This window comes from Talpa europaea (genome assembly GCF_964194135.1).
Source record: "Talpa europaea genome assembly, chromosome: 9".
Classification (NCBI taxonomy): domain Eukaryota; kingdom Metazoa; phylum Chordata; class Mammalia; order Eulipotyphla; family Talpidae; genus Talpa; species Talpa europaea.
This window is the reverse complement of record NC_140076.1, coordinates 94197663-94221239: the sequence shown is the minus strand read 5'-3', so window position 1 is coordinate 94221239 and position 23577 is coordinate 94197663. Positions and strand designations below refer to the sequence as shown.

Here is a 23577-nt window from a genome sequence, read left to right as displayed (position 1 = left end):
GACATTAGTAAAATCAGTTATTTTATAAATGCTGGTCAATAAAGACAATGTGCATATTGTCACCGGCAACCAAATTGGATTAGAGTATAGCAGCAAGATGATTCGTGTTGTATGTGTTAATTATGTATACCATGATGTGCTAGGTCAGTGATGGTCTACATGAATTCAGTAAGAATGTGGGGCTTGCATGAATCATCCCAAAAGTTTTACGAGGATCTCTCTAACGGCCTTTTTATCATTTATGGGAATTTGGGGGTCTTACAAAATAAACTATAATACACATTCATCTCATTGCCTGGAAGTGGTGTAATGTGGTAGAAGACCGGCAACCTCTGGCCATTCATTTTATCTGTGCTCCAGAGAACATAAAGTCAGGGGAGTCTTGCTGTGTGGTAGTGACTGTCAGCAGTTGCTGCTGCTGTGGGAAACCTGGAAGTCAAGTTCAGATGTTAGCAAGCCTTTGGGATTCCTTGCCCCTATCGCAAAGCCCATTGTGAGTCCTTGCAAACACTCACAGGTTTCCCACTTGACCTGAAACACACTACTTGGGAGGGTGGCCTTCACATTCAGCTGACATAATCAAAGCCGATTTAATATACACACCTGGAAAGAGCAGTGATAATTCTTATGGTTACTCACAATGTCCCCTGCTTCTCTCATCACAAAGTTCTTTGAAAATTCAAAGGGATCAGCACACTCTTGGACGGTTTGTCATTACCTGGGAGAAGTAGTCTTGGAATTATTTCTTGAATCAGTTGTATGAAAGAATGGAAGAATTTGGATTGACAAATACCCATTAGTTGCTTGATAAGTGCTTTCTCTAATTATGATTCTGCTCCGAGTGAGTGTAGCCCATTAAATATGAAATTTTATTTCCTCTAGGTGTCTGAGGGTTCTGTGGTCCAATTTTCATCAGGAAACTTCTCCTTGTCAGCAGAAACAGAAGAAAGGCGCTTCCCACATGAAAACGAACATCTGTTAAATTGGGCTCGAAAGGAGTATGGAGCAGTCACTTCATTCACTGAACTCAAGATAGCAAGAAACATTTATATTAAAGTGGGGGAAGGTAAATCTTATGTGGTTTTAATTAATGACTGATTTATGACAGTCTGTTGTTTTCTTTTCTGCGACCAGATGGTTAGGACAAGAAATCACTGAATTGCAGGATTTTGGAGCTGTCAGGGACCTGGGGGCTCAGTGGGGTTTCCCTCCCTCCTCTTTTTTTCTTCTGAGGAAGCAGGACTCTAATGGCCACATAGGAAATGAGAGAATAACCTGGTGATAGAGGGGAGGTAATCGTGTGGGAGTCAGAAGACATGCATGCACAGAAGCTGGAAGTGAGTGGAGGTGGAGAAGCTGAGGGTATGGGAAGGAGGTGATAGCTGATGGGTGAAGGTGGGGTTGGCAGGACGGGTCAGCAGTTAGGGCTTCCTTTTACCTATTATTGTGTAAGCGTTTGAAGTCAGTGTCATTTTATGGTCCGGAGGCATCAATTAAATTTTGGACAATGGCAGAGGAAATGTATTTAAATATATTTTTAATACCAATGCCCATGACGGGGACAAATTGTTGGAGAGAAGAATTGTACGGCCTTGACAAGAGATTACCCTCTTTTACTTTCCTTTCCTTAAGAGGGCTATAAATATCCAGTGACTCAATTTTGAAAGAGTATTTTTTTATAACTCCTTTCATCATTTTTAAGTGGAATCTCTTTGGAGCCCCCATAAGTTACTAGAAAGAACAACTCTCGTGAATGTGTCCTTGTTATTGTCAGCTGCTCGTATGAAAACTGCATTTCAGGCCTTCATCATCCATGTGCTTTCTGTTGAGTTCTGTAGTTGTTACCACCTCCTCTACAGAGCTTGGCAGTAGTGGGTGAGTTGTTGAATGCTTATTCGAATCCCTTGTTTGGATAAGGGCTGCTTGACAGATGCAGGGAAGGTGGACAGTGATGTTGTGTGTACTAGGTGAGCCCATAACAGGTACTTTTACACACACCCTTCCTTACCCCATCAGTAATACCAGGGGTAATCATTCTTTCCACCATTTTATGGAGTTGCTGATGGAGATTAGGCTGACTTGCTCAAATCCATGTGTTACTTGGTTACAGCAAAGCCAGAACTCAAACCCAGGTTTCCTGAATCTTGAGTCTAATGCTTTTTGCCTAATGCTGTATTATAAGTCTTAGCCAAGTAAGCAAAACCTAAAAATGAAAGCAGGCCACCTAGTTGAAAAGACTTATTAATGGAGCAGAGGGAGGAGGAGATTTAGATGGGAGTTGATTTTAAAAAGTTGACATTGTTACTAATCTCTCCTGTTAGTCAGGTAGCTAATAATAGAGATCAAGTCCCATTGGGATAAAATGAACAATCTCTTTTTATAAGGGTTTTGAGCCCTGGCCAATGATCTGCATTGCTGAAGCAGAATTCTAGCAGCATGAAGGAATGTTGATTGCCCCCTTGGAATTTGTTAAAGTGCGAGAATGTATTATGGTAACAATTAGAATATTGGGTTCCAATCTAGATAGTGTGTGAGCTTCTCCACAAAGGAGCCACCTCTCCTGAGGGGTTTAATGACTCTCCCAAGGCCACACACTGGGTTGGGGAACCTTGGTCCAGTTCAATAAGAACTTTTTAACTCTTTGGTAATAGCTTTAGAGTCCTTGAATCTTGACTCCAGCTACCAGTTGGGAAAAAGTCACTGTGGAGAGAGCAGTTGGGGAAAGGGAGGATCCTTGATAAGGCCTGTGGACCACGGTATTGTTACTTATCACTATGGTTAAGACTACTGAGGTGGCTTCATCCTCTGGCTTCTGAGAACCTGATCTGCCTCTTCCCAGCCTGTACCAGGTCCTGGGCCATGAGCCTCTTCTTTTTATCTCCTCAGTGATTCTCAAAGTGTCCCTGTCTCAGCAGCTACCTCATCACCTGGGAACTTGTTACAAACATCAGTTCTTGGGCCCACCCAGACCAACTAAATCAGAAACTCTAGTGATTCCAATACCCTAACCTATATAGATCTTCCTCACTAAGAGTAGGGTTATTACTAATAAACTCATCATAAGATAAATACATCATAACTTGAAATGCTGCCTCGCTGCTGTGGCTTTCTGCCGCCACCCAGCATCACAAGAGTGTCAGACGCAGGTGTCCACTGAATTCCTGTGGCTTTCCTGCCATAGTAAAGTTCAAAAATCCTAATTGAAACCCTCATAAGTTGGAGACTGTACCCTCACAGTGGTTGAGGAGTTTTGCTTATTATCCCCTCTGGTTACATTAACTTGGAGGCATCAAACAACACTCTTGATTTATCACTGGAGCCTCAGTTTCTATAGCAGGAAAAAGAGGAATTTGCATTACCTTCCAGGCTCTCGGAGTATATCACTGTAGGTTTCAAAGTAATTTGTCAACCCTTTCCTAAAATACAAACAAGCATGTGACTTTTTCCCCCCAAACTTGCCAGGTTTCTACCCAGGGATTCCCCTTTGTGGTTTCCTTTCTACTTGGCAGTTGGTGTGAGTTTTGATGCCAGGCATGCAGCAGGTCGTTTGGGGATTTGGGGGGTGGGGGAAGGAGGAGGGAAACACACACACACACACACACACACACACACACACCATCCCCCACCCCCAAAAGTGATCAGACCAAAATTTCATGACAATGGCTTATGGGACTTGAGCTCTTAATAACAGCAGCTTTTAAACAATTAGATCTTTCTTAGTGGCTTAGGAGGGTCACAACTGGATGAGTTTTTTCCTTCTTTGTCTCACATCTCATCACTGTTGATTCAAGAAACCTATGCCAGGTATCTGCTGTTGGCCAGATGCACACTAGGCAGTACACCTGTGAACTGCAGAGACAGGCCAGTGCCCCCAGAGGGTCCTAGTCTCCTGAGATCCATAGGGCCACTCCCTGGCTCACACACACACTTTCTGATTCTTGATTAAATTTCAGCCTTGGCCACCCCAATATCATTTTCCATCCTGTGATCTGGGGGAGGCATCTGCAGCTGTAGAATGTGCATTCCTCATCTGCTCTTCTGGCAAAACCTTCAGCAGATGTACAGGGGAGGCTGCTCCAGTTGGCGGAGCCCTGGCCACTTCTTGCTGAGGGGTCTCAGAGAAGCATGCAGAGTGCAGAGCCAGTACTCTCTTGCCACAAGCCTGCAGATAGGGGCCTAGTGAGCTCCTTATCTAGGGGTATCCCTGAGGGTGTCCAGGTGTGCAGGGTCTGACACCACAGTGTGTGCCGTGGATTTCAGCCCAGGGAAGGTTGCACAATTTGGGAGGGGGTAGAGGCAGGGCAACCCAATCTCCTGAGTGAGACTTGCATATGGATTTGAACCCTGGCATCCTGTCTATTAAATGAAAAATGCAGAAGTCTGTTTCATTAAAATGCCAGGGTTCTGATTAATTACCCCTTTTGAAAAAAGTTTGCTGCACCTAGAACTTCCTTGACACTGCTCCCAGCTGTCATACTGCCAGTAGTTCAAGTTCTGTTTAAACATTTAAACCACTGGATGGAAATCTCATCAGCCACAATGCTGTGCAAACGGCATATGTGGTTGGGGGAGCATCTTCACACTGGTTGCTGTCCCTGATAGAGGTGATAAGCAGCCCTTAATAGGATGAGATGTGTTTGAAAGCACCTTACAAATTGTAAAGTGCCATATAAACAGTAATAGTCTGTGACAAGATGGTGAGAAAGAGTAAAAATTTACCCTAAATTCCTTACAGTTTACCCTAAATTCCTACCTCAGTCTGTAAGAGTATAAAGTGCTGTAAGGAATAAATACAGCAATGATTCATTCTACATGGTGGGCCAGAGAATTAATCAGGTGCTGATTCTTCTTTTAATTGAAATAGCAAATGTTTGAGGAGGAGCATATTTGGGGCTAGATTGGATCATTGGATTCAGTGTTGCGTATGCTGACTGTGAAATAACTTCTGGATTTGTAGGTGGGAGGTGCTTGGTAGACTGGTGACAGTACAGTCTGCAGCACAGAGAAGGAGGTCCAAGTTGATGATGCAGGTAAAAGTTGAAGATAGGAGTGATTGGCATCATCTAGGAAGAACAGCAGACAGAAAGAGGATTGAGGACAGGACCAAGTTGCTTAGCATTGGATCAACTGTGGAACTTAAAAAAAAAAGCTGTTTAGGTACCCCGTTCCCCTCCAGATCTCCTGAGTCATGCTCTCTGGGATGGGAACAAACAGATGGCTTCTGATGTGCGTCAAAGGTTAAGGACCACTAGGGAGTAGCAAATGAGCAGAGGACAAGGAGCCCATGAAAGAAGCTGAAAGATAAGTCAGAGGAAATAGATGAGGACAAAGAAGTATCACATTAAACAAGAAAGAAGACAATTTAGATAACAAGAGGCCTCTGGGTTGTCAGCCAGGGGAACACTGGTGACCCTAAGGGGAGGCATTTCAGAGCAGTGGTCAAGGGTCCTTGTGTCCTGTGCTTACTCAACACCACTTCACCTTCTTTCCTTCCAGTCTGGCTACTACCACAGCTCAGTGATTTGACAGATTGTCCTGTGCTTCTTTCCTTCCAGATCAAGTGTTCCCTCCCACATGCACCATAGGGAAGAATTTTCTCTCCCTCAATTACCTCGCTGAGTATCTTCAGCCCAAAGCGGCAGAAGGATGTGTCATCTCCAACCAGCCCCAGGATAAGGAAGTGCACATCATTGAGTTAATCACCCCCAACTCGAACCCCTATAGGTGAGTATGTGAGTGTGAGTGTGTGTTCTGAGCTGAGAAGAGGTGAAAGTAAAGATATATCCTGACTCAAGGCATGGAGAGGCGTTGCCCTCCCCTGTGCAGTGGGGTCAAGCCATCCATGCTTCTGTGGTTCATGGAAGCTTTGAAGGAAGGAGTAAGGCACTGATGGTATGTTTTATTTTCTGCATCTCTCTCTAAATGGTCTGTATTCCAGCTGATTTCCTGTAGCCTATTTTAAGCTTCTGGGTACTAATTAGAGGACACAGTCACTCTTGCTCCATTATTATCCCCCTTGATTGAGATTTTCCCTAATAAGAAAATTACACAATGTGCCTTATTAACATAATCATTTTAATGATACTCTGTTTTTAGTAAAGTTATGTTGAGAGTCTGCGTAACTATTATAAAGATCTGTGTGTGTGTGTGTGTGTGTGTGTATGAGAGAAAGAGAGAGAGAAAGTGTGTGGGGAAGAGGCCCTTCATGGTGGTGACACACTATATAGCCATTAGGTACAACTTTCCTCTTCCTCCTGTTCTTGTTCTCTCTCTCCCACCCTCAGCTTCCTGCTCATGGAATTGGAAATTAACTCTCCCTATCAAGAATGATCAGGGAATTAAAACAAGAAATAGGGGCCAGAAAATAGGCCATTCTTCTACTTTAGTCTTTATCTTTTGTGGATGGGGACTTACAAATGTAAATTTATTTTGTATAAGGATTCCAAAGTTAAAATTTTAATCAAGTTTAATTTCAAAAGTGAATAAACTGCACATCAGTAAGATTGGGTAAGAGTCCATTCAGTCCTACATCATGAATTACATAGAAAAAGAAAAGCGAACGGGGGTAGAAATGATCTGGCAAATGTGCTTAGATACTAAGCTTCAGGCTTCATTGGAGTGTATCATTCATTTTATGCTTTACCAGTGTGTAAAACCAACCTAGAAAGAAAGACTTGCCTTTAAATTCAGAATGACAGAGATGTTATTGTTTGGTCAATAAAAATTCTCTTTTATATGGAATTCTTAGAAGTTTAGGTTGTGTTCATCAATTTTCCAGTAATCACTTGGTTGACCATCTGTTTTCTTTATTTTAATAACTCTATATCCAGAAGCTTGGGCAAGTAAGTACAGATAGGATTTTGTAGCAGATGTTAATGGCTTAAGCAAACCTTATATAAGTTAAGAAATTCTCCAACCTTTTGCCTCTTATTTTATTCTGAAGTTTTCTTTCTTTTTTTTTTTATTGCCATGCCTCCCTCCCCCCTGCACCCCCTACCCATATAGCTGAGCGTGTAGCAGGTTGGAAAATTATACACTGAAGGAGTTGAAGATTGAAAAAGCAACATTTCTCCTTCTAGAGTGAACTGTTCTGGTTGTTCAAGTTCATTGCAAACAGTGACTACTTTAAGTAACCACTTTTTTTTTCCCCCCAAGAAGAAAAATTTTAGGGACTAATTATCAACAGGCGTATTTTTCTATTGTTATGTAAAGTCATTTGTTGTGTGTGTACTAACAATGTGTTTTGCACATGTCACTGGCCTGGGATCTGCTCCAGCTTTTTAATCAACTGGCCAGACAGTGGAAATGCGAAGACTTGGAAGAGGGGAGATAGTTGCAACTTGCTGGCATTCTTTTGGGTCCTAACTCCGCCTTTGTTTTCCACTCACAGTGCTTTCCAGGTGGACATAATAATTGACATAAGACCTTCTCGAAAAGATCCTGAGGTGGTCAAAAATCTCATCCTGATCTTGAAGTGCAAAAAGTCTGTCAACTGGGTGATCAAATCTTTCGATGTTAAGGGAAACCTGAAAGTGATTGTAAGTTGGTTGAGCATTTCTTTGTTTTGATGAATGGTAATCATTTAAGCTGTGCTTGTAATGTTATTTTTGTAAAGTTTCTGCACCTTTGAACTCTCTGTCTGGGCTCTCAAGTATTTTTCACTTTGTAGAATTGACTGCTCCTTAACTTCTCCTGACAAGGTGGGCAGTGTGGTAGTTAAAAGCATGGTCTTTTGGGTCAAGACAAATTAGGATTTGGGTCCAGAATCTGCCATTTACAAACTGTCACTGTGGGCAACACCCTTAACCTCTGTGGACCCCAGTTGCTTCATTTGTGTAAATGAAAATGTATTAGCCATAGCAAGTCTGAAATAGTGAACACAAGCCTTTCATTGTTAACAGCCCTGTGAGGGCCTGAGTGATGTCATGATCCTGAGTATCAGCTCTCACTTTGGGCCAGGTATTTAGGGTGTGGGAAATTAGGTAGGCCCACACTGTCAGCCTTTCCTTTTGAAATAAATATGTCATATTAGCATGCCCTTTGGCTTGCTTCTTCCTTCTAAGGATGGAACACTGGTAAAAGAATCACAGTATTGGAGGGTTTAGTGAAATGATGCAGGGAAAGTATACCCTGGCCATTTTCCTGAGCATTGTGCTTCATGAAGGAGACATACCTCAGAGCCTAACTGGTTGTCATGATAGGCAAAAAGTAGCCAGTTTCCTGACGAGTTGAATGTTCAAATGTGGTGAAAGAGTCTTTTTCAAATACCTTTAGGAAGAGTGAATTATATTCAACTTTAAAGGGAAAAAAATCCCACATTTTTAATGAAGATCATTTTAAAGGTGATAATGAGCTCTTTAGCCATCTCTTTCTGTCGTAGGCTCATTTTTTTTTGGTTATCTTTAAAAAAAAAATTGTGACCGGTTCTGCTTTCAGCACCTGCATTGACTCCATTGGGGCAGGTTTTATGTTTTCATAACATAAACAAACAAAGCCTTTGGTTTGAGTATTATTCATTCATGGCACTTTCTGTGTGGTACAGTGGTGAACAAGGCCAACAGTCCCCTAGGCAACATCATGGCCAGGCCCCCACCAGTGGCAGCCGGAAAGCCAAGTGCACACATCTGAATTTTAAAGTAATCACTGCTGGTTCCTGTGGTTTCTTTCTTTTTTTAAAACTTTGAGAGGATCCCAATAAGCCATCACATATAATGGTGATACATTAATTTGGTGTTAAGCACAAAAGCCAGCCGTGTCTTTCTGAAGTCAGAGATGTTTTGATTGCCCTCTCTGGCAGGGCATGAGGGCTGTTGGTGACCTGGGGTGTCTGCAGCCTTTGCTGCCTGGCACACCAAGCAAATGTTTTTAATTTCAGAATAACAAAAACAGGAAAGGGAATTATGCTTTGAAAGGGAAAAACATACGGTACATTTTAATTCCCTGCCGGAGTTCTTGTGTAAATGTTCTTTTGGGCCTGACCCTTACATGGCTCTCTCCCTGGTCCACGGCAGTCCTGGAGTTCTGTTTGAATGTCCCCACTTCTCAGAGCATCGGAAAGGCTAGAAATGAGATTGCTCATCCCCAGCGTGAGATTTGTTTATATTCCTCTCCTTGGCTGGACTCCTGTTCCAGGCCAATTTTGGACAATGCATGACAACATTACTAAACAATTAGGTAATGTTTCACAATCTTCTTTTTTATTCCCCCAATCAGTTTCATGCTTTGTAATTTTTTATTCTCCGTCTCAAATGTGAGTTCTGACTGTGCTTTGAGGGTAAGGTACCTGCTCAAAAAAGGTATAAGTTTGTGCTTGGAAAGAGGAAAGTGGTTCAGTGACCTATTTCTAGTATTTCCTTTGGGGACACTGAGATAGAGAGGAAAGAATCCCAACTCTGGTGCCAGACAGGGCTGTGTTCAAAACCCATCTCCAGTTGGCATTCACCTCAGTTGCTGTTGGGCCATCCAATTGAACCCTGAGTCTGTGTCCTCTCCTGTGAAATGGGTATGATGACACACTCATCTTGAGAGTTAGAGTTACTTAGCAGAGTTCATTTGTTCATTCATTCATTCAAAAAATACTCGTTAAGGGTCTGTGGATAGTCCTAAAGCACTCTGCCTGCGCCTGCACAGGTGAGTTCTCAGCTATCTGTGTTATTTAACTGCAGTGAGTCTCAGGTTCTCCTCTAACAAAGAAATAGTAATGCCCATCTCCTTATATTTGGGAGGAGAAATAAAGATAATATGCTGCTAGCACAGTGCCTGCCATAAGAAGGGGGCTTGATATCCTTCTATAAGCAGCTCTTTACATGTTTGTCTTCAGGAATATCTAAACAAAGGGAAGACAAAGAAAATTTCCAACTAAAGGAATTATAAGGAACTTGATGGGCTACATTTAAAGTACACTTAAACCTGGGTCGTTTATGTGTATATGCTGGGGGTGGGACCGAATGTGCCCTCCAAATGCCAGAATGGTTCAGTGGGACTCAGAGGACTGTGTAGTGAGCACAAAGGGGAATATAAGAGAGGTTCACCTTGACATGCCCAATTCTGGCTTTTTCTTCAGGCCCCTTATGGACTATGCATAATCACATTTGGAAGAACTTCAAAACATAAAAGAATAGATGGGGGAAACTTGTTAGAAATTTCCTGTTGTACTAATTCATGTGGCCTCAGACCTTCCAGGTTGGCAATAGCCAGCTTGCTCTAAGAAAAAAACACGCTTTAATCCCAGTGGGATGCACTGCACTCTCTGGCCACCCCTCCTTCAGGTGCCCCTTCCTTCCCCCACCAGCAGTTCTGATGCAAATGTGTGTTGGCAGTGGGGGCACAGGGTTGGGGGGAGAGATGCTAGACTCTACCTAATTCCTCATCATTCATGATATCATCACTGGAAAGATGGTGGTGATATTTGGAGACCCCCTTCAGCTCTTCCTGCAGTAATTACACTGAGACCTTGGAAAAATCTGGGGACCCTCAGAAATACAGGGTGAGGATTTCCCTCATTGCTGGAACCACCTTGCCTGCCATCTTCCCAAGCCTTGCTGCTTCACAAATATGTAGATTGCTTTCCAGCCTTGAAAGAGCTGAGGCAGAATTAATGAGTTGTACTGACAACTCCTCGATTTAATGTGGAAAGGTGTAAACAAGTCATTTCATATTGGTACAAAGGACAGGTGGCAATTACAATGAGAGTATTCTGAGTGTACAGTATTTTCTCAGCTGTCCAACAACATGAAAGACGAGGGCAGATGAGGCCAAGAGTATTGTTTAGGCCAGTGTTACAACTCGGGCCAATCTAAACGACACGCTGCTTTGAAAGGCTGGAAGAAGCTGTGCCTAAGAAACTGCTGTTGACTAAATGAATACACAGTTCTAAGAACAAATTGTGTCCTTCTTTACCTTATTTTAGTTTTCTTTTTTTAATTAAACCTTTCTTCTCCCAAGGATCTAAATCAGAATAAGAACTAAAATAATCAGCACCTGTGCAACTGAACTTATTTTGCAAATGGCTCCAGAATTTGGTGAAAGCTCTTGTCTGGTTCCTTTGCATGCGTGATTGTGTCTCTGTCTGGCAGTTTTTCCTCAGATAGGCAGTTTGGGTAACAGAAAATTATACTGGGTGAGATCCTGGTAAGCCTTAAATTGAAAATGTGTGTCCTCAGCCAATATCTCACAACTGAAAAGGCCAAGAGAACTTAGAGCCTGTGAATTGTCTATGGTTTTATAGTGGGAAAGGATTAATATTTAGTCATGTTGGGGCACACAGAAAGGGAAACAAATGGGGAATTTAGGAAAAATGCTGCATGTATGCAAGAGAAAATAATTGGGCATGGAAATTAAAGTGATTTTTATATGGCATGAAAATGGGGTAAGCTGCATGCTGAACAGGCCTTCCAGCCCTATTGGAGCAGTTGTGAAAAATATGGTGCTTTCCCTTTGGGGTCCCCTTTGCAGCTTTTAGCTCCCGCATCCTCTGACAAGATAACTGCCAGAGGAGCCAGAAGGTAATGTGGCATTTACCTTCCATGTCTTGGTTTCTCAGAATCCTTTTATATACTTTCCTTAAAAGATATCATCATCTACCTCTAATTTTGAACTGTTTGCCAAGTGAAAACCAATTTTTAAGACTTGTATTGCTGGATAAGATACTGGCACTTAGGGGAAAAGTAATTTGAACTAATTAATATGTGGAACATAAATCTAACCATATTCAATTAATAGAGTTGGCAAATGAATACTGTTACAGGATTGCTAAAAATACCATGAGTTATAAATGAAGTATAAAATTGGTTGCTTATAAGTGAAGTATTAAATTCCACATGGAATTTAATAGTTACAAAGATGGAATTGTCTCCCCACTGAAATATCTCATTTGTGCATTTTTTCAGCTAAATCTAGGATATAAGAATTTAGCATAAAGGAAGTCAAACCATAGCTATTTCTTTGTACCATAATATGTACATCTGTATCCTTTATGTATAATTTTAAATTAAAATAAGGTAAAGGTCAGTATACATATTTGGTATGTGTAAGTGTGCCTAGTAAGACACTAAGTATTCTAGTATGTGACTACTCAGCTGTCATTGGATTACTATTATCAACATATACAAGCCAAGTGAAATGACCAAAAAGCCTGAATAAATGTCTCTTAATCTGCTGTTAAGAATTTTCACATTAGTATTCTTAGTCAAGGAAAATAAGGACAAAAAGAAGAAAAAATTGCCACATGGACAATATAGAATCTATTTGCTGCAGATATTTGTTTAAAGCACTGTGATTTTTTTACTCCCAAGTGAAACTTTGCTATTATCTGTAGGCTCCCAACAGTATTGGCTTTGGTAAAGAGAGTGAAAGATCCATGGTAATGACCAAATCAATAAGAGATGACATCCCTTCAACCCAAGAAAATCTCATCAAGTGGGCTTTGGACAATGGCTATAGTCCCATCACATCATACACCATGGCTCCTGTGGCTAATAGATTTCATCTTCGGCTTGAAAATAATGGTAAGGGGGCCTCCCCCATGGCGCAGCAGGTTGAGTGCTGCGCTGTGAAGCTGTCCGCAGCCTCTGCAGTGTGGGTTTAATCCCCGCTGGCTGGCGAGAATCCCACATGGCGAGGCAGACCTCTCCTGTTGCGCCCGCTGCTCCCCTCAACAGTGTATTTCTGTCATCTGCCTGTTCTGCTCCCTGCTCTGTCTCTGGTGAATCATTCCACCCTCCCGTGCCTCTGGCCTATACCCCAGCACTTGTATAAAAATAAGTAAATCTTTTAAAAAAACAAAGAATGGTAAGTATGACATTAAAAGTGTGTAAAAAATAACCCTCAGATGGCACTTTCCAAAGAGGAACTCTCATTTTAACATAGATGGTGCTGTTTTTCTGTTGCAAATTTTAATGACTTGTTTGGCTACTTTTTAACTATAGTTTAAAGTTGTCGAGAATTGTGATAGATTATTTTGAGGAAAGTAAAATACAGATTTTTCAGTAACATGGAGTTGAGCAGGTTGTAGATTACTTTCACTGTGATTACACTAAAGATAAATGAGCTGCATTCTTTCAGAGGTACCTCGTAATCACTTATGACTGAGATACTGAGGGGTGGAGACTGAAGGAGAAAGGTCTGAGGTTAAAAGCTTTTGCTTATGGGAAAACTGTATCAAAGACTCATATGCATACTTTTTTTATTCCCACCCAGAGGAAATGCAGGAGTTATTATCCTACTTTGATGGAGCAGAAAGCAGAGGCTTAGAAAGTTCTTGAGGTTTTCCTCAAGAGTCTTCTAGTCAATAAGACTCAAACCCCAGGTTTTCTGATCCCTAGATCAATCCCTCGTGGTACCTCATGATATTCCCTTCAGAATGAGGGGAGTCAGTCCCAGTTTTGCCATTTATTCGCTGTTTAGGGTGCAGCCAGTTAACCTCTGCATCTCAGTTTCTTCCTCAGTAATGGGGGAAGCAATAGGATCTACCTCACAGCCTTTTTGTGAAAGTTTTTACAAAGTACAAATTAAAAATCTTCCCAAGCTTGACTTTGGTTGGACCCCTACAGTTGTGCCATGCTTTAAAAAAAGATAGTACTGATGGAGAGTTAAAGGCCACTGAGTAGGTTAACTGAGACATACTTCTGTTGGCTCTGAAGAGCAGAGGTAGTGAACACTTGGAAAAAAAAATTTTTTTCTAATTTGTTATGAGGATATGACAAAATTCTGACTATTGATTGTATGAAAATATGTCTCTCCCTTTGAAGGAGTAAATACACCAATATAGTTTTTTCTTCTTTGGGACTATATTTTCAAAGGCTAGGGCACCCAGGTCCCTGTAAGAATTTAGTGGCAAAAAGGAGGTAACAAATAATTGTAAACTACCAATATTGTTTCAAGAAAAGTATAGAGAAACTATCTAAAGTGTCTTTAGATTCAAGGGAAGTATTTCAGTGGCATTTGAATGGAATATTTTCCCACATAATTTACTTAAATGATAGACACCTAAAGCTTGTAAGGCTCCAGAAATCCTTTCTTCCAGTAGTTCTCAACCTTGACTGCACATTGCAATCACACCGGTTAACGATTAAGCACCACCCCAGAAAGCCCAATTTTTAATTGATTTAGGGTACAGCATGGGCATAGGGATTTGTTTTTAAGTTCCCAAAGTGATTTTAGTGTGTAGCCGAAGTTGAGAACATGTGATTTATTCAAACTCCTTAATTTTAAAAAAGTGGGAAACTGAGACACAGAGAAGTAAGCCATTTGCCCACAGTCAGTTAGAAGGAACAGCACTAGAATTCAGGCTTCTAGACATGTCATCTCTTTCATGCATTGCTTGTTATGGGTGATTTTACACACGCCAATTCTGTGCTAATTCCTCCTGTTTGTGCCTCTCATGATGATGGTGTTGGCCTGACATCAACCACTGATCATTTCTTGCCTTCTGTCACCACCAGAGGAGATGAGAGATGAGGAAGTCCACACCATCCCTCCTGAGCTACGGATCCTGCTGGACCCTGGCACCCTGCCTGCCCTGGAGAACCCACCCATCCGGGGAGGGGGAGGCCGAAGTGGAGGTTTCCCCTTTCCTTTTCCTGATATCTCCATGAGAGGCCATGAGGATGTGGGAGAAGATGACATCCCCAGGCCCAAGGACCCTGCCATTCCCAGCTTACAGCTGTTTCCTGGCCCCAGAGAGCCCGAGGAGGTGCAAGGGAGCATGGATGTTGCCCTGTCAGTCAAATGTGACAATGAAAAGATGATCGTGGCCATAGAGAAAGATTCTTTCCAGGTCAGTGCATTCCTTAAGGGAGAGAAGAGAAGGCCTTCTCCTCCCCAACCTGCCCCAGTCTGTGTTAGTTATTCCCGCAAACTCTTTCACTTTTGAACTCCTATGATTTGATACTGTTTTCTCAGTTGGATGGGCTCACTTCCCCTTGGCTGGGATTCTCACCCGGTTCCTGTTGTTTTCAGTGAGGGGGGTTCCAGATCCTTGTGTGTCAATATTTTGCTATTGAATTTTCAAGGCCAACAAACATAATCATTGAGCTGATGAGAGGTTGTAGTCCGGGAAGAACTAAGGATGAGGGGGAATACCAGCCTCCAGAACCTTTACTTGGGAAATCAGGCAAAATGTATTAACTGTGTGCAGCAGACTGCCTGTGGGCCAACCTGCCTCTCATATGTCTTTGGTGGTTATTATTTCAGGCCAACAGCTACTCAGGAATGGAGCTCACCTTATTGGATCCTACCTGCAAGGCCAGGATGAATGGCACCCACTTCATTTTGGAGTCTCCGCTGAATGGCTGTGGTACTTCCCACCGGCTCTCAGCCCCTGATGGGGTGGTTTACTATAACTCTGTGAGTGTTCTCTAGAACTAAGCCTGGCCCTTTGCCAGAAACTTGTTGGGTATTACCTTAAAATTAGGCAAGATTTCTGTGAAAATGGCAGGGGGCATATACCCCACATTTGAACAAACCAAATGTCATTTCTCAACAAAATGGAATGTAATTTGATCTTGAATTCTTGTGTTTGTTTCATTGGCAAATGTGTGGGAATTGGGAGGAACTATTTTCTCGATGGGAACATTTGTGGTGAATGTCTCCCGTCTGCCCTTTGCATCTCCTGGTGGCAAAGGGCTCACTGCAAGGTGATTATGAGTTTTCTCTCTGGCCGAGCTACAGGGTCAAATGACCTGTCCTTACGAGGATAAAATCCAGGCTCATGAGTGAACACATCCAAATAATTAGGCTAACCAGATCCTGGTCTCTCTGGTCTTGCTGTGTTATATCTTAAAATAGGAAAACTCTCCCTCCAGGAACAAATGAGAAATCTGAAATGTGCCTTCAAGAAATTATTATAATTACTAATGATAATTAAGTTATTAAGCCTTTCCACCTCTAAGAAAGATCCTGGCAGGGAGATTCAATGATAATCCATTGCAATAACTAAACTTCACTTTCCAGAAATCATTCTTAGCAGTTCATCTAAGTCTTCTCTTTCAATTAAACCTATTCTTGCCGAGATGGAGACTAGTCAGCCAATGTTAAAAGAATTTAAACATGAAATCTCAAAATAACTCTATAGTGTTAATTTTACAGTTCAGGTCGTACTTTTGATGGTACAAAGGCTCCAAGATCCCTGTGTCCAGCTTTAACACTGTGTCAGTTTGGCTTGGGATAGGGCGGGGCATGATTGCTAATTCATTCCACTGCCAAATGACGCTTGATCCACCCAGAGCGCAGTGATCCAGTTCTCTGCCCAGTGTGGCTCTTGTGGGGATCAGCATTCCCATGAGCCCAGGTATATTGTTCCTTAGGCCATCTTAGAATGTTTGAGCTAGAAAGAACCCTACGATGATCTCATTCAACTTTCTTTCACAGGCAAGGAAGGTGAACTGTTGGAGAGTTAATAGACTCAGTGAGGTTTGAGGGACTAGTTAATGGCAGTCAGGACTGACTCCAGCTTCCTGACCTCTGAGCCACTAACCTTTCCCTAACACCAGGCTGGCCTTGCTAATCTCCCTTTGTTACTGGAATAATGTATTAACCTTTGACTCTGTGATGAATATGTTCTTGCCAATTCCAACACTGCTTTGCTTGCCATTATCCAGTTTTCCAGATACAATAAATGTCATGTATTACTGATGTACTTGAATTTGGAATTTTAAACTGGTGTCTGAATTAATATCAGTAAGAAGCTATGGTAATCTGTCTATTCAGTTAAAAAAATATATATATATGTAATATCCTTGGTACTTGCATCAGCTGCATCAATACTTTCTTTTGAGAACCTAGTACATAGAGAGGTGATTTTTCTTCATTCTCTTCCCATTCTAGTCCCTTCAGTGAATATTTTCATTATATGTTCCCATTAGAATTATTTCTAATAATTTTCAGACCTGCTATATATACTACTGATTTTGCAACATATTAAAAATATAAGCCAAAAATCAAATCTAAAAAATGTATGACTATCCTACACATACAAAGAAGTTAGGGTTTTGTTCATGGAACTGTGATCCTTAGGTGATTTTTTTCATCTTCTCTAGAACTAACCTAGGAATAATCATTTCAACAAAGGTTAGGATAAATTGTCATGAATTGAAAGTACAGTGTTCTTTCCTGCATCTGTAAACCATGCAGAAAGATGTGGGGGGAGAAAAGCCTGGAGAATGGTTCAGTGACAAACAATACTTCCTTTGCTTCTCGCTCAAACCAAACTTTCTACACATCTTGATGAATGCAAATAACAAAAACTCCTTGCATCAGTCAATTCTTGCTGTTCTTAGAGTTTTCAGTATAAAGACTCTTCAGGGAAAGCTCCCTCTCATTGACAATGCCGTTTACCCTGCATTAGTGTCTACAGTTCTCCCACTTTTGAAATAATTTGTATTTTTCACAAGGGAAATGTGATATTTTAGTTCAGATCCTATTTTAAATATTCATTGAGCTTCTCTTTGTTTTTCATCTCTTTGAAGATAAAAATCATAAAAAACTAGGAGTTTTTTAAGCCACATTTTCATTTTGCTGCTGAATGTGTACATGAGTGTATGTGAGGTAGAAGCAAATACCTGTGATATTTTTTTTAGCTTTATCTGTGTTTTCTTTGCCTTTTAGATCGTGATACAGGTCCCCTCCCCTGAGGACAGCAGTGGTGGGACAGAGGGTTTTGAAGACCTGGAGTCAGGTGACAATGGATTCCCAGGAGAGTTGGAGGAAGGAGAATTTCCCTTCTTTGTCGGACCAGAAGTTGTGGCAGTAGGTGTTAGTTTGCAATATGTAGTCTTTGGAGAGTTCTTTGTTTGTTTGGGTTGACTTGAATTAGAGATTGTTGGAAAAAGAAAATGGTGATAAAGGCCAAAACTCATAAAATACAGGATCTTCATTCTTCATTTGATTGATTTACATCCACCTGGTTCTATTCCAGTTTAATTGCAGCCTGCGGCAGGTGAGGAATCCCAGTGGCTTCCAGGACCCACACAACAGGAACGTCACCTTCAACATGGAGCTGTACAACACGGACCTCTTCCTGGTGCCCTCCCAGGGGGTCTTCTCCGTGGCAGAGAATGGACATGTTTATGTTGAGGTGAGAACGAATGTTGGCCTTGGACTTTTGGGTTAACACTGAGTCACAGTAGCTCCTGAACCTAAAGCATCCTTGACCTGCTCTGGGTGAGGGCGTGGCTCAAAAATACTTCCAGGTGGATTTATAACCAAAGCAGGAAATGTCACTATTCATTACATTACACTAAATGGAAAGACTATTTTATATGAAATTAAAAAAAAGAAATCAACAGAGTATGAATTCTGTTAATAAAGCTCTGTCCTTGCTTATCCTTAGCACTTTTAGAATAGTAATTCAGTAGTTGCAACATCAGAGAATATTCCAGAGTACCTCACATACTAGGTTTTAAATTGCACATACTTCAGTGAAATGCTTGGTACTGCCTTATCTCATGATGAAATTGTTTATTCCCAGATCATTATTAAAATATATCTTATTAAATAATAAATTAATAATAAACTTATTAAGACTATTTCTTAGATATAATGCTAATAATCATGCATAGCATAAATCTATGGAAAAACTAAGAAAATATTAGTGGTGGTAATAATGAAATGGCAATCATTAATATCTATTACAGATTTATTATGTTCCAGTTGTTTTAAGTATTCGAATAATGAATTTACTCTTCAGAGCAGCCCTATGAGACAAGACTATTAATGTTCCCATTTTATGGAGGAGAAAACTGAGGCATACTCTTGTCCACAGTCACATTGCTAATCTCTGGTACAGTTTATAGTTCATACTCAGACTGGCTGCAGAGACCACACTGTCATCCACTGGATGCTGTTATATCTTTAAACTGCCCTTTGCAAAGGGAGAAAATATAGCCTCTTAGCTGTGCAAATATCCAGGTTCATGGATTGGATTCTACAGAAGATAAATATCCTTATGGCCCCAGGATGTCTGCTGGTCTTACAGGGAAGTCGTCATCTGAGGAGCTGGGTTTGGTGTTAAGCTGCAAGCTGTTCTGCCTCACTGTGGAAGGGGCGAGCAGCTTAAGGGGTTGAAATGGGATACTTCCATATATTAAAAGTGACTTCAGTGCACATATTTCTATTTTAGAAAGACAAATAACTCTCACATTTGTGCTGATTCTGGACAGAGCCCACTGGCTGTGGACGTTTTCTTGGATCTCTCCTCTTCTATGATTCCCTGTTGTGAGAGCTCTTCTTTTTCTTTGGGTACAACCTTCTTTCTCCTCTGGGGAAAAGATACTGCCTTTTTTTTTTTTAAGAGTTATTTATTTATTTATACATACATACATACATACATACATACATACATACATGCAAGCACTGGGTAGAGTCAGAAGCGCGGGAGGGTGAGAGAATTCACCAGAGCCAGAGCGGGGAGCAGAGCAGGCAGAAGGACCGAAGTACACTGCTGAGGGGAGCAGTGGGCGCAGCAGGAGAGGTCTGCGCGCCGTGTGGGACTCTCGCCTGGCGGCCTGAAATCAAACCAGTGCTGCAGAGGCTGCGGGCAGCTTCGCAGCCCAGCGCTCAACCGCTGCACCACCAGGGAAGCCCAAAGATACTGCTTCCTATGTTCTTTTCCTAATCACAGATCTCCCTGATCTAAGATCATTTCTTCTTTTGCTCTTCTGGCTGCACAATCCACATGACTCCCTGCCTTGCTATGGATTTCAGGGGTGCTGCTTAACTGCAATTGGTTCTTTTCCAAACGTGTGCCTGACTTTGCTAATTTATGGCCTTTCTGCTTTCTGCTAATCAGCATCCAGTCTTTCTCATATAACTTAACCATCGGTGTTTTGATGTTTCTGCCTCACTGCTCCAGTGCCAGTGCTGACTGACTTGACATATGGTTTTCTTTTTTATTTTATTTTATTTTATTTTCCCATTAATACTTTTTCAATATCATTGATATTTTTCATAATTAAAATTTCACCAAAATCTAATTGTCAAGTGAAGAAATGAACCACATCTTTTTGCAGTAATTTAAAAATATTTTCCTTAGGTTAAGTAAAATTTCCCAAATTATAGGCTTGGCCTGAAGGACTGTTTCCAGGTTTCTCCTCCTGGACTTGCTTCCTCTCGTACCCCTCCCAGAATCCCCTCTTACCTCTAGACTGCCGCCTCTTCCTTCAGTCTGAACATTTTCAGTTCTGCCACCTGTCTTTGGTTGTCTTTGAGTGATAGCTGTCACATGATGGCAGCTTTTCTTTTACTTCATTTGTCTTGGGAATTTTTTTAAAGAGCATATAACCCCTCAAATTTAAATCTAAAATAATTTTGCTAATCATAGCAGGCACTGGGAGCTATGTTGTTTGCAGGTAATTTTGACTTTACAGATTCCCACAAAACTATTTCCAATAGGAACAAGTGCCCTCATTCTGAAGGGGAGGAAACTGAGGCTCAGGATTCCCAGTGCAGGAGCAGCAGAACCTGTGATTTCCTGGTGCTTGTCTGCTCCAAAGCCTCTAGTCCTGCTACTACTCATTTCCCATCCATTTTAAAGTAAAAAATTTACTGATATTTTTTCCTGTAAAACAACTTTTGGGGGGCCTCCCTGGTGGCATAAGGGGTTAAGACGCAACCTATGAAGCTTACAGCAGCCACTACAAGCATGAGTTCGATTCTCGGCCAGGGAGCAACCCATATGGTGCAGCAGACCTCTCCTGCCTCGCCTGCTGCTCCCCTCAGCAGTGTATTTCAGTCAGTCTGCCTGTTCTGTTCCATGTTCTTGTATGCCTAAAAATAAAAAAATCTTTTAAAAAACCTACTTTTGGGACACCTTAGACTAATTCTATCATTGTATGCTTTCTTTGAAGTTAGAGGAAAGATTTGAATTTCTTCTGTCGTATGTGGGTTCTGAGTTAGTGTTCAAGGGCATCATTTAATAACAGGATATATGTAACTTTCCAAGATAAAATATCTTGTTTTTCAGAAATAGCATAATAAAAACAAGGTGTGAATATTTACATAACTATCTACCACTATTCCTAGAAAGTTTTCTCACTAAGCATTCTCCTCAGGCCACATCTTAGGCCTGGTTTGATTGACCCTCTGGCTACAGTCAAATAATAAAGAGAAAATGAACAAGGGGTCAGAAGACCTGGATTTGAGCCTTGGTTTTATCCAGTATTTACTAGGTATGCTGTTGAGCAAGTTCCCTATCCTCTGTGTTCTGTTTTTCCTCCATTTATAACATGAAGATGAAAATATTTATTGCAAGATTGTTCTGAGGGATTAGCTTTACGACACAACAAAAGGACATGACTGTTGTCAATCGTCACTGCTGCATTCTTGCAGTTACCCATGAAGGGACCTATCAAAAATAGTATCAGGGGCTGAATGCTCCGTGCCACATCAGGGAATTCCCCAGGGTGTCTCACAATGGAAAATGTGTTTTTATCACTTTTTGAAAGTCTTCTGGGGATATTGACCTGTGGCCAAAGGTTAACTTTAACTTTACTTCTAAACTGTTTAAGTTTATTTTAAGCCTAAGTTTAGTCAAGGAATGAGGCATAGTAGGGAGGGACAATTCACACAGTGATCCATATGTCACCAAATGGAGAATCCAGTCTAGTCTGGGGATTTTAGCTGAGTTCGGGATAGTTGAGGTTTGAATTCTGTTTATACTTGGCCAAGCACTACTTCCTGCGTCTAAAGAAAAGAACCTTAACATGGTTTGGACTTTGCCCATACAAATGTTTTGTGAGAGGGAAGTGTAAATGACTCGGAAACATTTCCAGATTAAATTTCCCTTAAAATACCCTTGGGCTTAAAGAGGGAAGGGAGAGTACTTGGCAAGGTCTGGTTTGGACCTGGGAGCAGCTGGGACACTGATTGCCACCAGATTGCACAGTCTCTGAAATCCACCCCCAGGGACAGCTCTGCCTGCCCACATGGAGCAGGAGTTTAGACGGAGCTTCAGCACTCTTGTAGTGGTTCATACTCACTCTGACTTGCAGCAGTTGAGGTCAGTCCTCTCAGCCTAGGCTAAATAGATTCTACCTCTGTACTCAATCTTTTGAGCAATTTTTAAAAAAGAGCTTGCCTTACAAGTAATATACTATCACAACATGAGGGGCTTCACCTGTGGTCATTTTATTTATTTTGGAAAATCTACTTTAGGTATGCAGTGTACTTTTATTTTTATTTTTATCTCCCAGACGTTGTATGGAAGAGACTTATGCATCTTGCGTTGGACTCTTCCAGGCTAGCATTTGAACTCAGTAATTCATCGACACCATCCATATCAAGTCTAAAGGGAAGACATTCTTCAATGAGTATGTGATTTTTGCGATGAGAAGGCTGTATAAGTATATTGTCAGGGTAAAGCAATGTGTCTCATCAAAGGGGCCGTGCTGATGGAATACTACTCAGTGATCAAAAAGGATAAACTCACATCACTTGCTGCAACATGGATGGAGCTGGAAGGGATTATGCTAAGCAAAACAATTCAGAAGGAAAAAGATAAATGTGGGATGGTTTCTTTTATATGTGGAATATAGAGAAACCAAACAAAGGGTCAGGAAAAAAGACAAAACTTGCAAGCTGACCATAGATCTGAGGCATGTAGCAGGGGAAAGGAAGGGATCAAAACAGGGGATGGAGAGCACAAAGGACTGTGGTGATGGATCACAGGTTCTATCGTGGTGGAAGAACTGTGGTGACTGCACCTGAGGGAAGCAATCAAATACTGTCCAAAAATTAACAACAATGTAAGAAAATTAATTGATTCATTTTTCAAATAAAAGGGTCATGTTGGTATATTACCATTGTGCCTAAAGTAAAAGAGAGATACTGACTTGTTTTTGTTCATCTTTCTGTGTTTTTTGCAGGTGTCTGTTACTAAGGCTGACCAAGAACTGGGATTTGCCATCCAAACATGTTTTATCTCTCCCTATTCGAACCCTGATAGGATGTCTGATTACACCATCATTGAGAACATTTGTCCTAAAGATGAATCCGTGAAATTCTATAATCCCAAGAGAGTGCTCTTTCCTATCCCACAAGCTGAGATAGATAAGAAGCGATTCAGCTTTGTTTTTAAGTCTGTCTTCAACACCTCGCTGCTCTTCCTACAGTGTGAGCTCACATTGTGCACCAAGAAGGAAAGGGACCCCCAGGGCTTACCTAAGGTTAGTGGGCCTTCATCCATCTATATTGTGATTTTGACATTTTTAGGAGAGACGGCCACCTAGCCAAGAAGTTTAATCAAGAGCTATTGCAGATTGAAGTTTGGGGGTTTGGAAATCCCAACTGAATGAAGTCCACGTGAGCAGAGAACTCTGATTTTTATGGAGTTTTAGGGAATGAATTCTTACAGAATGATTTTTTTCCATGCATGCTACTTAGTAATATCTTACAAATGATAAATCAAGATTGTTTTCCATTGAGGGAGAGGTTTGGCTTGTGTTGTTCAGATAGCATATGGTGCCAGAGCACTGAGAGCTCAAAGGACAAGTCCAGTGTGCGGATTAATTTTTCCAGATCCCACTGGGACTTGTACTGCAATTGTTTTTTGACCTTCTCTGTGTGAATTATAAGGTTAACTTG

General features: G+C 41.3%; 1 protein-coding gene across 1 annotated transcript in view; it reads left to right on the top strand.

Annotated features, from left to right (window-relative positions):
- TGFBR3 (transforming growth factor beta receptor 3) overlaps positions 1-23577 on the top strand; it is a gene marked incomplete at its 3' end in the record, with an annotated part of 171065 nt that overhangs the window by 121828 nt on the left and 25660 nt on the right. The window contains exons 4-12 of the mRNA XM_084242829.1: positions 883-1066; positions 5556-5724; positions 7391-7538; positions 12317-12506; positions 14442-14776; positions 15193-15345; positions 17605-17745; positions 17915-18073; positions 22860-23159. Of these exons, the coding sequence (XP_084098955.1) occupies positions 883-1066; positions 5556-5724; positions 7391-7538; positions 12317-12506; positions 14442-14776; positions 15193-15345; positions 17605-17745; positions 17915-18073; positions 22860-23159 (1779 nt within the window). The remainder of the gene's footprint in view (positions 1-882; positions 1067-5555; positions 5725-7390; positions 7539-12316; positions 12507-14441; positions 14777-15192; positions 15346-17604; positions 17746-17914; positions 18074-22859; positions 23160-23577) is intronic.